Here is a 15995-nt window from a genome sequence, read left to right on the forward strand (position 1 = left end):
TTTCCAATTTCTATGTTATCCGGTTGCAACAGCTTAGCAGACTAAACGGAAAAAACACAGCCATCCATTTGCCCTCCGGACCCGCTCGGCTTACAGCCCTTCCGATTGTTCACACAATTTTTCCTCATCGATTCGTCTGTTCGTTCCGTTGATGCCAGGCAACCGCAACCGAACCGCCGTGCCCATCGGCGACTTCACCGGACAAACCCACCGTATCCATCCCGCCGGACGACACTTCCCGCGATTCCCTTCCGTCACCATGCGCGACTGCTGGTGCCACTGCCCTCTGGCCAGGGCCGACGCCTCTGCCACCGCTGCCGCCCGGCGCGATATGCCGTACTCACTCGATGTGCATGATTTTTTTGAACGCCTTCCGGAACTCCGGGTTGAAGATGGTGTAGATAACCGGATTGACGAAGCTGTTCATGTAGCCGAGCCAGGTGGTCAGGATGAAGGCCGTCACGCCCGGCTGGCAGGTCATGTCCAGCTTGGTGCACATCGCGTCCATGATGTTGCAGGTGAAGAACGGCACCCAGCAGATTAAAAATACACCTGCGGAAGAAAGAGCAGATAAAAATGGATACGTCGTTTAGTTGCATTGGAATTGGGTTTTACGGTGTAAAAATAGCAGCGAGTGGTAGGGTTCAAAGCGCAACGAAACACAAAACATTCGAATTCGTTTTGCACCCACCCCCCCTCGGACGGGCTGCAAAAGGACCTGCCAGGCCATTGTCGTCGTCAGCCGGCGTGCAGAAAACACTAATCCACTTGCTGCCGACAACTGCACTGTGGACGGTAACGCAAGTTGAGCTTGCTTGCTGGCTGGCAGAAGAGCAAAAACCAATACGGCGTACGTAGTCAGTACCTACGTTGTTTCGACCTGTTGACAGGAAGTGTCAGGCTGTTCTACAGCTCCGGAGTCCCCGATGGTGTTTGCTCGAGTTACCCGCGTGGAAAATTGAATTTAAATAGAAAACTACACAATAGCGAATTGTTTTCTGACTGGAATTGCCAACGATGGAGAGGATTATTTTTCCGGCAACGTTTCGCTCACGCTTTTCAGCGTGGGCTTTGATAGGTTATTCATTGGTTAAAAGTAAAAAAACAATTGATTAGGTAGCAGTGGAAATAGTTGTGACAAATTGAAATGGTTTTGGTTGTGAATAAATTGTGCCTTCAATTATTAGAAGATTAATTATTTAACGTGCTCTTCCACTCGATGTAATCAACTTTCATACATAATTTCGAAAACTAAACGGTTTTTGTTCATATTTCTTTTAAATGATGCTAGTAGTGTGCAAATTGGTTTGGGCATATCCGAGCTATGACCTAATTGATTTGATGGAAAAAGATATGCGATTTTTATCAAATTTAATTACGATAACGGTAGTTTGCTATTATCGTGTAGTTTTTATTGCATCTCAAATTCTTATATAGCTCCCAATCATTTTAATTCGATTTAAAGCACATTCATAAAATATGGCAACAAAAAAGGTGATCATGAAGCTATGCAGACTCTACCTGCCAGGCCAAATCTGATTTAACATGCATCCATTCCATATAGACATGGCAAGCAGTGAACTAACAACATTCATTAATGCCGGTTTCCTTTAGACTGCAAGCGGACAACTCACAAAAGCAGCATTCTATAGAAAATAAAAGCAGTTGAGTGAGTTTTCCTAGAAAAGCACAGCTCAACTACGGGCTGGATAGATGGATGCTCCAAAAGAGGACGCTCGCTGTGCAGCACTCTATGAATGATAATGATCCCTCCGTGTGTCGTATCCATGTGGATCCAAAATTGGTTCCATTCACTGACTGCTGCTGCTGCTGCTACTATGAACGGAAGACAAGCATGAAGTCCGTGCTATACAGGTGTGCATGAGAAGCAGCCGTTAGTTTCTGGGCGGAAGCCAAATTTCTTGTGTCTTCCTTAAAGAATGTAAGCTCCTTTGTAGCCAGCCAAAAAAAGACTCATGAAAATTTTTAAAATTCAAGTGCTTCACTTGAATGAAAGTTCGTCCAAGGTATGTTATTAGGCATCGGATACTTAAGCAAAAACCAATTTCTTGTTGTCTCTTCTAATTTAAATTCTAGATGGTATTGCCCTGATAGTAAAGTCTTGCCTTTTTGGTAGATACGAACGATGGATCGTCTATTAGCCGTAATACACGTGGCAGTTGGGCTTATTCATATAGCCACCAAGCAGAAAATGAGCTTTTCAGAGTGAAAACTTCGTCAGTTCTTCTATGAATGAATGGTCGAGCAATTTAAATAAGGGTCATTCCATCTCAAACGTACACAAGGTTTGGATTCGACCATCAGCGATTTCAACCAAAGTTGGCGTACTTGTTCATTGCGACCCCACAACCAATTTCCCAAAGTTTTATGCCGATTGATCAATCCCCTAGCAGTGGCGCTGCTTTCTTTTTTACAGATTTTCAAAAAGGTCATTTTTTGAGTTCAAATATCTCTGAAACATGCACCAGTTCTATTATTTAAGTGTGCTAGTTATTTGAACGATATAATGCATTGTTATGTCGACTTATGTGGTATTTCACTCCCGTGATTATTTAAAACTTCGAAAAAATTTCGATACTTCGGAACATCGGAAAGTATTAGGTTTTGCTAATAGTCTTAAAAATAGGTGCAAACTTGGTACTTTCCGATGATAATTAGGGAACGGGTGGGCACCACGCGATTCGCCAGAAATTTTTACATAAGATCTCTTATAGTTTATCAACTGGCAGGCCGTTTCTGAATTTCATTCGTTTTTAGGCTAGTTTTTACCGTAGTGCAATAAAGTGTTATTAAAGTTATTTTCAAGTTACTTCGAAGTTTCGAATAATCACGGGAGTGAAATACCACGTTAGTTGACATAACAATGGTATTGCTCAAATAACTAACACGCTTAAATAATAAAATTATAAAAATTTGTACGAAATTGTTACTGTTATTTAAATACTAGCTGACCCGACAAACTTCGTATTGTCACAAATTAACTGTGTTGTACATAAATCGTGAATCTCGGATGACCTTTGTCACAATCTTGAGTTTTGCAAGTTTCTGGGGAGTTCATGGGTGTTTTAATATACAAATTTTCTTCGCAATAAAGTAGAAAACAACTCCCCCCATTGCTTAGCCTGATAAAATAAAGCGGATAGCATTTAAATATTCGCCATCAGTACAAACCATTTCGCCGAATATTTTGCGGAAAACCAATTCTCGGTTGACCATAACGCGGAATATAAAGTTTCGCAGAATACCATTTCGCGAAAATCCTTACGCGGGATGTACCATTTCCCGGAAAATCTTTTCGTAGAAAGTACCATTTCGCAGGGGTGACCCTATTAAAGGAAAGTAATAGAGGTCAGTAGATCTAGGAAAATAAATAAACCTAGATAGAGGTGATCTTTACGGCGGGCTGTCCCACGCAGTGGCCGGCGCTTCCAACGGCAGGTCGCCGGCAACACTCGCGGCCTGTGGCCGTCTCGTGCTGAATTATCTAATGTTACTATTGATAGTTTTTGGTGGTCTAGTTATTGATTAATGTTTTATGAAAGAGTCTAAAATTTCTCGAGTTCGATTAGTTTTTCAGTTACGCAAAAATTTCTGTTTTATTTGTATAAGAGTCCTTATCCCCCTACCACAGGGGTGAGAGGTCTCATACCATCATTAAAAAAATCCTGCCTCCAAAACCCCCCACATGCCAAATTTGGTTCCATTTGTTTGATTACTTCTCGAGTTATGAGGAAATTTGTATTTAATTTGTATGGGAGCCCTCCCCCTCTTAAAAGGGAGAGGGGTTATTATTCCCCTCCTAAAGAGGGGAGGGGTCTCAATTCACCATAGAAAAAAAATTGCCTACAAAAACTCCCACATGCCAAATTTGGTTCCATTTGCTTGATTAGTTCTCGAAATAAGACGAAATTTGCATTTCATTTGTATGGAAGCCTACCCTCTTAAAGGGGAGATGGATCATAACTCGCTTTCTAAAGAGGAGAGAGACCATAGAAAAAAATCTTCCCTCCAAAACCACTTACATGTCAAATTTGGTTCCATTTGCTTGATTAGTTCTCGAGTTATGAGGAAATTTGTTTTTCATTTGTATAGGAGCCCCCCGTCCTAAAGTGGGGAGGGGTCCTAATTCACCATAGAAAATATTCTTGCCTACGAAAACACCCACATGCTAAATTTGGTTCCATTTGCTTTATTAGTTCCAGAGTTATGAGGAAATTTGTATTTCGTTTGTATGGGAGCCCCCCCTCTTAAAAGGGGAAGGGGTCTTAGTTCATCATAGAAAAAATTTTTGTCTCCAAAAACACACACATGCCAAATTTGGTTCCATTTGCTTGATCTCGAGTTATAAGGAAATTTGTATTCCATTTGTAGAAGAGCCCCCCTTCCTAAAGTGTGGAGGGGTCCTAATTCCCCATAGAAAATTTTCTCGCCCTCGAAAACCTTCACATGCCAAATTTGGTTCCATTTGCTTGATTAGTTCTCGAGTTATGAGGAAATTGGTATTTCATTTGTACAGGAGCCCCCCCTCTTAAAGTGAGGAGGGGTCCTAATTCAACATAGAAAATTTTCTTGCCCTCGAAAACTTTCACATGCCAAATTTGGTTCCATTTGCTTGATTAGTTCTCGAGTTATGAGGAAATTTGTATGGAAACCCCCCCTCTTAAAGGGGAGAGGAGTTATAATTCCCCTTATAAAGAGGGGAGGGGTCTCAAATTACCCTAGAATAAATTCTTGTCACCGAAAACACCCACATGCCAAATTTGGTTCTAATCAAGCAATAGTTCTCGAGTTATGCAGAAATTTGTGTTTCATTTGTATGGGAGCCCCCCCTCTTAGTGGAGGGAGGGGTCTCTAACCATCACTAAAACCTTTCCTGGCCCCAAAAACCTCTACATGCAAATTTTCACGCCGATTGGTTCAGTAGTTTTTGATTCTATAAGGAACACAGGACAGACAGACAGACAGACAGACAGACAGACAGACAGAAATCCTTCTTTATAGGTATAGATTTGTATTTCATTGGTGTAGAAGCCCCCTCTGTTAAAGTGTGGAAGGGTCCTAATTCACCATAGAAAATGTTTTTGCCTCCAAAAACCTCCACATGCCAAATTTGGTTCTATTTGCTTGATTAGTTCTCGAGTTATGAGGAAATTTGTATTTCATTTGTATAGGAGCCCCCCCTACTAAAGTGAGGAGAGGTCCTAATTCATCATAGAAAAAAATCTTGCCTCCAAAAACACCTACATGCCAAAGTTTGTTCCATTTGCTTGATTAGTTCTCGAGTTATGAGGAAATTTATATTTAGCTTATATAGGAGCTTCCCCCTCCTAAAGTGGGGAGGTGTCCCAATTCATCATAAAAAATATTCTTGTCTTCGAAAACCTTCACATGCCAAATTTGGTTCCATTTGCTTGATTAGTTCTCGAGTTATGAGGAAATTTGTATTTCGCTTGTATAGGAGCCCCCCCTCCTAAAGTAGGGAGGGGTCCCAATTCGTCATAGAAAAAATTTTGGTCTCCAAAAACACACACATGCCAAATTTGGTTCTCTTTGCTTGATTAGTTCTCGAGTTATGAGGAAATTTGTATTTCGTTTGTATAGGAGCCCCCCCTCCTAAAGTGGGGAGGGGTCCCAATTCGTCATAGAAAAAATTTTGGTCTCCAAAAACACACACATGCCAAATTTGGTTCCATTTGCTTGATTAGTTCTCGAGTTATGAGGAAATTTGTATTTCATTTGTACAGGAGCCCCCCCTCTTAAAGTGGGGAGGGGCCTAATGCATCATAGAAAATATTCTTGCCTTCGAAAACCTTCACATGCCAAATTTGGTTCCATTTGCTTGATTAGTTCTCGAGTTATGAGGAAATTTGTATTTCGCTTGTATATGAGCCCCCCCTCCTAAAGTAGGGAGGGGTCCCAATTCATCATAGAAAATATTCTTGCCTTCGAAAACCTTCACATGCCAAATTTGGTTCCATTTGCTTGATTAGTTCTCGAGTTATGAGGCAATTTGTATTTCGCTTGTATAGGAGCCCCCCCTCCTAAAGTGGGGAGGGGTCCCAATTCATCATAGAAAAAATTTTGGTCTCCAAAAACACACACATGCCAAATTTGGTTCCATTTGCTTGATTAGTTCTCGAGTTATGAGGAAATTGGTATGGAAACCCCCCCTCTTAAAGGGGAGAGGAGTTATAATTCCCCTTATAAAGAGAGGAGGGGTCTCAAATTACCCTAGAATAAATTCTTGTCACCGAAAACACCCACATGCCAAATTTGGTTCTATTTGCTTGATTAGTTCTCGAGTTATGCAGAAATTTGTGTTTCATTTGTATGGGAGCCCCCCCTCTTAGTGGGGGGAGGGGTCTCTAACCATCACTAAAACCTTCCCTGGCCCCAAAAACCTCTACATGCAAATTTTCACGCCGATTGGTTCAGTAGTTTTCGATTCTATAAGGAACAAAATACAGACAGACAGACAGACAGACAGACAGACAGACAGACAGACAGACAGACAGACAGACAGAAATCCTTCTTTATAGGTATAGATAGATTACAAAAAATGTATGATGTTGACAAAGTAGAAAAAAAACTGATAACATCATACGATTACGCGGCCAAAAATCCATAGAAAATGTATATTGGCATGTCTTCACATCAAACAGTTTCAGAGATATTTGAATTCAAAAAATGACTTCTTTTTGAAAATCTGTAAAAAAGGAAGTAGCGCCACTGCTAGGGGGATTGATCAATCGGCATAAAACTTTAGGAAATTGGTTGTGGGGTCGGAATGAACAAGTATGCCAACTTTGGTTAAAATCGCTGATGGTCGGATCCAATTTGTCCGATTTTTGTGTACGTTTGAGATGGAATGGCCCATATTTGAAACAAAAACAACAGATTATTCGACGAATAAAAGTCACTCGACATTTAAGCCTTCAGAAAGCACAACAAAAATGTGGTGAAAAGATCTAAAATATGAAAAAACAACAAAGAGACGGCTTAACCCTCTAACGGGTAAGGCCGTCTGTAAACGGCCTTCGCTTTTGGTGCTCCAGAGTTGCATACGAAATTTGTTTTGAGTTGACAACATCCTGACTATGCATTCAAAAGTTATCATCTTTCAAAAACAAAAATTCCGAAAAATTTCTAAAATAATGCGCGAATATTCTCATTGTTACTCTTGGAGAAAAAGGATATCTAGAACAGAATGATTGATGTTAAGTTTTTTCTATGAGTAAATTTCATGCTTTATTTCAATTTTGTAATGTATTTGAATTAAAAAAATATCTGGGTAGAGCGTTAGACATGAAAAACGAAAAAGAGAAATTGGACTTTTTGTAAGCTAGCGCTCCTCCAGATAATTATTTTTGTATGAAAATCAGAACTTAAGGTTCTTTTGAGTGTACTTTCATGATAAAATAGTCATTAGCTTGATCGCATCGTTTTTACGATGTTGCCCGTTAGAGGGTTAATTGAGACGAAAATGCGATGGAAAAATGACAGGAACCATTATGTGATTTATCCCCTTAAAAGTGAAATACGGAATTTATTTTCTCCCATATTGTAGGTTTGATGCGTTCAGCAAAGATGTAGTAACTATCAATACAAACAACTTTGTCAAAGACATTATAGCTGAAAAAGTTGAAAATTGAAAAAGCTGAAAAAATTCTTTTTTATAGGAACTATATAGCATAGTCATGTGTTCGGCAATGTTGTAGAACTTTGAATTTCATTAAGCTTTGCCGAAAATACAAAGTATCTGCATCATATGGTTTGCGAGATATAATTGACTTTCTGTCGTAATCCCCTTAAAATCAGTTTTTTAAACTTTTTGTACACAAAGCCTTATCTAACAGGTTCGACATGTTCTACAAACTTTTAGATACTATCAAAATACGTAACTTTCTAGGAGGTGTAAATATCATATGTTGCTTTAAAAATTGATTTGAAGCATAAATTTTACCGTTTTTACAAGTAATTTTTTCCGTAAATAGGCACCTACTGGGAGCTAAAGTTAGCATCGTTTGAACCGCCATAGAATATAGTATAGGTGTGCCAAAAATCTCGGCCGGGTCTGGTAGGGCATTTTGGTTATTTCAATTATGAATAATACATAGGGTAACGGCACCAGTTTTCGCCAGGACACCAGTTTTCGCCACTTTAGCGGTTCACAAATGTTTTATTGATTTTTAGCACATAACATATTCTATAATTTAAACATAATTAGGTCATTAAAGTTTTCTTGAATAAATTTCATCAATAATTTTTAAATAGCTTTTGGCTGTAGAACCAATCCTTATGAAATTTGGCAAATACATTTGCAGTGCTAAGACCTTTCGTTAATACTAAAACAATTGAAACTAGATAAATAATCTTGTTTAAAATCGCTATAAAATATTGTAAATTTTAACATGTAATTTCAATTGCTCTTAACTTTCAAACTAAAAGTCCAATCAAAAAACAATTCAATAGTGATCTATCCGGCTATATTACTTATCAAGTGAGACTAATAGTGCACAAATCGGCTTGGCCATCTCTGAGAAACAGGCGATAATTATTACCTTGTCAAAACCCCGGCATTTGGGAGTTTTAGAAGGCAGGATTTTTTCTATGGTGAACTGAGACTCCTTCCCCTTCTAGGAGGGATGGCTCCCATACAAATGAAATTCATGTTTCCTCATAACTCTAGAACTCATGTCCTCATGTGGGGGTTTTAGAAGGCAGGAATTATTTCTATGGTGAACTAAGACCCATCAGTCTTTTAACAGGAAGGGCTCTTTTACAAATGAAACACAAATTTCCTCATAACTCGAGAACTGATTATGCAAATGGAACTTAACTTGGCAAGTGGTTGTTTTTGGAGGCATGAATTTAATTTATGATGGTTTGAGACCCCTCACCCCTGTGGTAGGAGGAAGAGGACTCTCATACAAATAAAACTGAATTTTTTGCGTATGTGCCATATTTTCTGCTCTGTAACAAGCGGTAAGCTGTGAAAGTAAATGAAAGCACCATAATATGGTGATGTATACAGCTTGCAAGCGACTTGACAATACTGCGTCAAACCTTCCTCTAACGATAAGTAGAACGTCATCGTTAGAAGCAATGATCTCATAACCAAGTGATGTGATAGCTTGTGAAGGAGTGCGTCGGCCACCAGTGACCAGAGCAGGTCTCCCTGTGGACACCCTTTGATCACCGAAATCGTGACCGACCGACGTATCTCCCTGTATGATGCTGTAATCTCTCTGCTCGAGAGCAATGTTTGAATTCAGCTCATTGTAGTCTGGTCGATTCTCTTTTGACAGAGAGCCGTTTTATTTGACGCGAAGGACGTGTTATCGAAAGCGCCTTCAATATCAAGAATAGCACAAAGTGCTGTCTCTTGATATTTGAGCGATTTGTCAATTAACGTCACTAAGCAGTGCAGTGCGGTTTCCGTAGATTTACCGCGTTGGTATGCATGTTGATTTACATGTAACGGAGAGTTTTTTAAAAACTCATTGCGGATATAGTTATCCACGATTTCCTCCATCAGCTTAAGAAGCGTTAAGGTCAGACTTATTGGTTTGAAAGTCTTAGGCATAGTTTTGTCTTTTTTGCCAGACCTTTATATTTTTTTATAAAAAAGTCTTTATGCTGGAACCCAGATGTTCGGAGTTTTTAATCTAATAGTAATAAAAATGTCACCAACAAGGTCGGTCTGAGAATAAACCCATGCTAAAGTCACTAGACATCGAATGGCTTGATTCAACTAAGATTCGAACCCACGACCACACGCTTGTCAAAGCAGACTCGGTAACCTTGCGGCTACGGAGCTCCCCATTCCGACACCATACTCATTCAAAGTTTCATCTGACCTTTTGCAGAGTTAGAACAGCTCTCAGGCAAGGTTAAAAGTTCTGTTTGTCCTCCGAAACATTCCGCAGCACAAAAATAATCTTATCCATTAGTGTTGTCACTCGAGCTCAAATGCAAACGTCGCCTCCGGAGTAGATAATTCATAATCCAAACCGAGAGACAGAGAGAGCATGATCTAGCGGCTGACAGGAGCCTTTGCATGCACGTGCATATATCGAGAACTGTCGCATAGCTTTGTCGCAACTTTCTGTGCCTCAGGAGAACAATATTTTAGTCAGCTTTTTTTTAGTTTTCTGTGCACCGTTTTTTTTGCACATATTGTGCAGAATAAAAGAATGCCGGTAGGTCCCTGTGCTTCTCCACTTGTCTAGCGGTTGACTGTTGCATTATTCTGCCAGTTCATCTAGGGAACCGGGGTGGCCAGGGCAAGCGGGTGGTACCGTGGCACCCGATGCCACGATCATAACAAACCAGTAACAGAAATATCCGTCTAGATTTCACCGGTGACAAATTGCTCGCTGCGCCATAATTCGGGCGTGCTGCAGCAGCCACTGCCTGTTCGGGGGAACTGACAGTTCACCCAGCGAGAAGGGCAGCGTTTAACATGCAACAGCTTTTTCACTGATGTGGTAAAAAAGTTTTCACATTTCAGGGTTTTCGCAGCCAGCCAACGCAGCGGTGAGCGAGTGGTAAGGGATTTTCGGGGTTTTATTTCAATTGTGGTTGTTGCGGTGGATTGCATTTTTTCTCTGTTCTACAATATCTGGTTACATGTGATATCGGATCCCGGCGAATTATTGCTGGCATCGACGGGTATCGGGATTACGGGTTACGGTCGTGTGGTGAGTTAATTTCATATTATTGCGATTTAAAAAGTTGTGATCAATTTATTTCAGGATTTGCCTGTATAATTTTATGACATGCGTAACAAAGCATATGAAGAGGGATGTTGAACTGAATTGAAATAAATTGATTTGCCCATAAAACATAACCATTCATTCCACCAGAGCAAATTTCATCCTAGCTGAAACAGAAGAAGTGTGACCCAAACTTAAACATAAGCCATGAGCCGGACCAAAACCCCATTAGGGCTTAGGGGGCAACCAGACGGGACTAGTTTCACTTTACTTTACCCTGCCAAAAAACCTTCACTGCCTGCAATCCAAAAACCGAAAAAAAACTGTATTTACACACATCTGCCTTGGGGCTGCATCCGTTCGTACCTAACTTCTGCCCGAAAAAAAATCGTAATACTCTCGCAGACCTCGCTCTTCTGCGGGATTCATCTGCCGAATGCAAGTTTCGCGTTTTTCGCCGCCGCCGCGCCGTCCTTTGTGGTGAAAGGAAAGCCTTACCCTCGCTCGCGTTTCTAATGGTAGGCAGGCCGTAGCAGCAGTAGTGTGTGGTTGTGGTTGTTCGGCTAATCAAATTTCACGTGTTTTTGCTTTTTGGCCGCTGGCTGGCTAGCTGGTTGGCTGACTGGTGTAACGGCCGTGCCCTTCCTCATCCGGCAGAGGCTGGATGCCATGGTGCCATGTGCCATATGGGTTTTGTCCGTGCTCGCGCGACGACTGTGTGGCTCGGTAGTTCACAGGTCTGGTCCGGTGGCTAGCTGGCTAGCGTCAACACGCCTCCAGGCCGCCGACGACGGTATAGTGTTGTTGTTTGAATGGTGTTTGCTGTTTCGCTTTTGTTGTCGGTGTGTTTTATTCTGCGTTTTTTTCCCACAACTTTATGATGAAAGTGAATCACTAAGGGATTTTGGGCCCTGAACGTGGTATTTTCACAGGAGCTCACAGTGAGGTAGTTGCGGTAGCAGCAGTTTATCATGATTATTCACAGTTGGGTTCTGGAAATAGCTTGAAACTAGAAGGAATGTGGAAAACTAGTTCGAGAAAAAGTGAGTAATGCTAGAGTGGTAAAACACAAACTTGTACACAAATGTAGATTGATTAATATGGTTTACGAAGATAGAGCAGGTATTGTGGAATAAGCGGATAAGAAAATAGTTTTGATAGTAAAGTTTACGAATGACTGGAGGGTTTCAGAAAACATAAACAAGTTGATATTATTTATCTGCAATGATTTAAATTACTTAGTATCAATAAATTAATCTTGCACACTCGGTAAATTACACTGAGAGGGGAAACGAAGGTTTCCTTCCTACAGGAAGTGCCTCCTCAGAGCAATATCTTAGCTAAATAGGAAGATTGGCCTGTTTTATCCAAACTATATTTGCAGCCCTTCCTCTTATAGCTGAACAGCTAACGACAAGAAGTTTAGCTCTCACAGAGCCATTTAATCATCCTGCTGAGAACATAAATTCAATCTAACTTAGATGCAAATATTTACACAACGTGCCACCAACGCCTTTCAGTTAACTATCGTTGGGTTATTTGGTCCATTCGCTGTTGTGTCCGGGGAGACCCATCTTGGTCTAACTATTATTTAGTTTCGTGGGATAAAAGGGCTACGAGTTAGATGAAAGGGTACGAGAGTCTTTGTTTTAAATCTATTCCGGCTTCAGTGGTCTCCTTATTTGGCGACCAGCTAATTAATGTTGATTATTTCAGGATGTTTATTGCATTCAGACCCATAAAATAATCCTGTTTCTTTAGAATTTCTTCGAGTGTTCTGTTTATATAAACGCTTTCCACCCCTCCTTGTGGACAACTTTTGGTTGCAGTCACCGTTGTTGACAGCCCTTACAGCTCCGTGGTAATTTGCCTATGTGTGAGCATATTGTGGATCCATTCGACTATACATTTATAAAATTGTCTTTTCTTCAATGCATTTGCCATTGATAAATAAGAAGCATTATCAAAGGTCCCTTCGATATCGAGAGACACGCCTAATGCTATTTTCTTCGATGAAAGAGACTTTTCAGTTTGTGTCACGAGCGTGTGTAGCGCTGTGATTGTAGATTTACCAGCTTGGTATGTAAACTGGTGTTTCGATTATGGATATCTAATCATGTGTTCAGACTTAATTTATTCATATAATACTTTTTCCATAGTTTTCAACAATACTGATGCTAAGCTAATAGGTGTGAAAGTTTTTGGAAGTAAATAGTCACGTTTTCCTGCTTTTGGTACGAATACAACTTTTACCAATCTCCAAGTAGACGAGATATGATTTAGTATCAGACTTGGCTTAAAACTCTCGACTAGAGATGGAATTAGCGCTGATTCTGCATTTTGAATCTGAGCTGAGAAAATCCTATCTGCACCTCTCGGTTTCTAAGGTTGAAAGGATCTCATTGCGCTCTTCATCGTAGCCCAAGTGAAGAGCATCCCAGCATTTCTGGTTGCGATCTCTTTTCTCCTCTCAGATCCGGAGGAGTTTCTTTGAAAACATCCCAACGAAGTCCGCGCTGGTAACAGCATTTTACTTACTTACTTATGTGTCCATGTCCGCCGGTCCGGCAGAACAAAGGGATGAAATCAGAGATCTCCACTGCTGACGGTTACCCGCCATGGCTTTTACCTGTCGCCAGGACAGGTTCTCGTCTACAGCCCGGATGTCGTTGGCTAAGCTCCGTCGCCATGAGCCTCTGGGTCTGCCTCTTCTACGCTGTCCTTGTGGATTCCAGTCGAGTGTGTCCGATCCACTTCCACCTACGCTCACGAATTTCTGTGGCTATCGGCCGTTGATGACACCGACGATGGAGTTCCTCATTGGATGTCCAATTATCAGGCCACCAGGCACGAATAATATATCGCAGGCACCGGTTAATGAATACCTTCAGTTTTTGCGTTGTCTCCGCTGCGACGCACCACGTTTCGCGGGCATACAGCAGTACGGATTTAACGTTTGAATTAAAGGTTCGGGTTTTCGTACGTAGAGTGATCTGGTTTGAGCGCCAAATGTTTCGCAGACCTGCAAAGGCACCCCTGGCCTTCCTGATCCGTGTGGCTATATCAGTCTTGGTACCACCATCGGGCGTTGTTTGGCTACCAAGATATTGAAAGGCGTCTACCTGCTCAACTTGTTGTCCCGCTACTGTAAAGTTGGTGGAATTGTCAGTGTTCACTACCATAGATTTAGTTTTCGCTACATTGACTGTGAGACCTGCTGCCTGGGAGCTCTCGGAGAGGTCGTCTAACTTGCTCTGCATATCGTTTCGGCGTTGTGCGAGCAAGACAATGTCGTCGGCTAGGTCGAGGTCATTTAGCTGCTCCATCGTTAGAGGATTCCAAGGCAATCCTCGATTTGGTCTACTGTCAATTGCTCCAACTAATATCTCATCCATTACGATGAGAAACAGAAGCGGTGATAAAATGCAGCCCTGTCTCACGCCAGCAGTAACCCTTATGGGGTCGGACAAGACGCCGTCGTGCAAAACCTTGCACGAGAACGCCTCGTACTGAGCCTCGATGAGATGGACTAGCTTATCTGGAACTCCTCTACGCCTAAGTGCGCCCCAGATGTTTTCGTGATTGAGTCGGTCGAACGCCTTTTCGAAGTCAACGAACACCAGCAGAAGAGAGTCCTGGAATTCGTTGATCTGCTCCAATATAATGCGGAGCGTTGTGATATGGTCTACATATGATCGGCCAGCACAGAATCCAGCTTGCTGCCGCCGGAGAGTAGCGTCGATCTTTTCCTGGATCCGGTTGAGGATTATCTTACAGAGTAACAGCATTGACTGTGGAATATCCCGGAAAATGAGTCGCCATCACTAAGTCTAGTCCAAGTTCAGCAGGTGACTATGTGAAAGAACCGTCTCCTTTCTTGAGAGAACCGAGACCGTTTCAATGATCCTTAGCCAAAGTCTTGTTAAGTCTTGCCACAATTGGAGTACTTTCAATGCTTTCACAATTGTGTACCCAAGATTCCTTTTTGATCGTCTTAGTTCTCTGCTATATTCCGTTAGAGCCCTGCTATATAGAGTCCAATCCAAAGTAATGCAGGAAGCCCAAAGGCAAAAAGACCCTTTATTGTTCTGTTTTGTGCTTTAATCAGGTTGCATCTCCACGGAATGTCACTCTCAGCTGGACCTTCCACATTACATTTTTTTTGTGGAGACTGGAGTGTCTCGGTACTTCTCTTAGCGCCATTGTAATTTTGATTATAATGAAAAAACGACCGTTTGTTTTTTGTTTCAAATTTTTGGTTGGCTTTCGGTCACGGGTTCCATGCGAAAATATTTATTTTCCACATTACGTCCAGATCTGATTATGACATTTATTCCTTCGTTTTCCTCGTCTGTCGACTCACACCGATGGCGTATTGAGGAGAGACGTGGAACAGGACTAAACCTCCACTAGCGCATCTTTCAGATCCTGTTCCTCCCTTATATTCCATGATTATCCATGTTAATCCCGCGAGTCGCTCGGTAAGAGATGCTCCACTGTTAATCTACTATTCTAGCTATTACAATTTTTTATTTCGGTGATATATCTGATTTCATTTCGTTTAAAATTATGTTACGCCACTCGCGCACTTCTTAGTTTTAATTGTAAGTATTGTGGTATTAATACTTACTGGAGCAGAGTTGCATGCCTCTGTCGGGGCATTGATTACACTCCAGAAAGCCTCTTTTCTTGGGTAGGTCGTAGGGTATCCTTTTCGGCGAGATTCTTCGCGGGAACACGTCGCAAATTTTCTATCCTTGTCGATCCTGGTCGATGACGGTGTTGGGATCGGACTAGTCCCTCTGTACTTGAATCGGCTTTATACTATTACCGATGAAAGGTAGCGATTCGGCGTATCCACTTTAGTCGACATAATTGAACTTAGTGCTAGCTATCTGTGAACTGCAATCGAGTATGTTTTTCAATTGCAGTTCACAGTAATCTTCAATATCTACGTCATGTTCTCAATATTTGAATACTTTCTGTGTGTACATTCATACCGCAATGTACGCTATAGCTCGAATCGTTGCTTCGGCTGGAAATTACAATCATCGAAATTGATTGCAACTTCCAGCAAACTAACGATGACGATATCGTAACATGGTGAACTGCATTCATCAGGAAGCGAATGCAGGTTCATCTACACTAACTGATATTATATAGGACAACGAGTTGGTGCTACCCAATGATTCATAGCCACATTCTGAAGTCGCGGGAAGAACTGCCAAGGTAAATCAAGTGCCAGGGTTACCCCAT

At 41.4% G+C, this 15995-nt stretch overlaps 1 protein-coding gene across 1 annotated transcript in view; it reads right to left on the reverse strand.

Moving 5' to 3' along the window:
* Positions 1–340: 340 nt before the first annotated feature.
* LOC128744381 (dopamine D2-like receptor) overlaps positions 341–15995 on the reverse strand; it is a gene marked incomplete at its 5' end in the record, with an annotated part of 94767 nt that continues 79112 nt past the window's right edge. Inside the window, one exon of the mRNA XM_053841360.1 lies at positions 341–552. Coding sequence (XP_053697335.1) covers positions 341–552 — 212 coding nt within the window. The remainder of the gene's footprint in view (positions 553–15995) is intronic.

The sequence above is a fragment of the Sabethes cyaneus genome, chromosome 3 (assembly GCF_943734655.1).
Source record: "Sabethes cyaneus chromosome 3, idSabCyanKW18_F2, whole genome shotgun sequence".
Lineage (NCBI taxonomy): Eukaryota > Metazoa > Arthropoda > Insecta > Diptera > Culicidae > Sabethes > Sabethes cyaneus.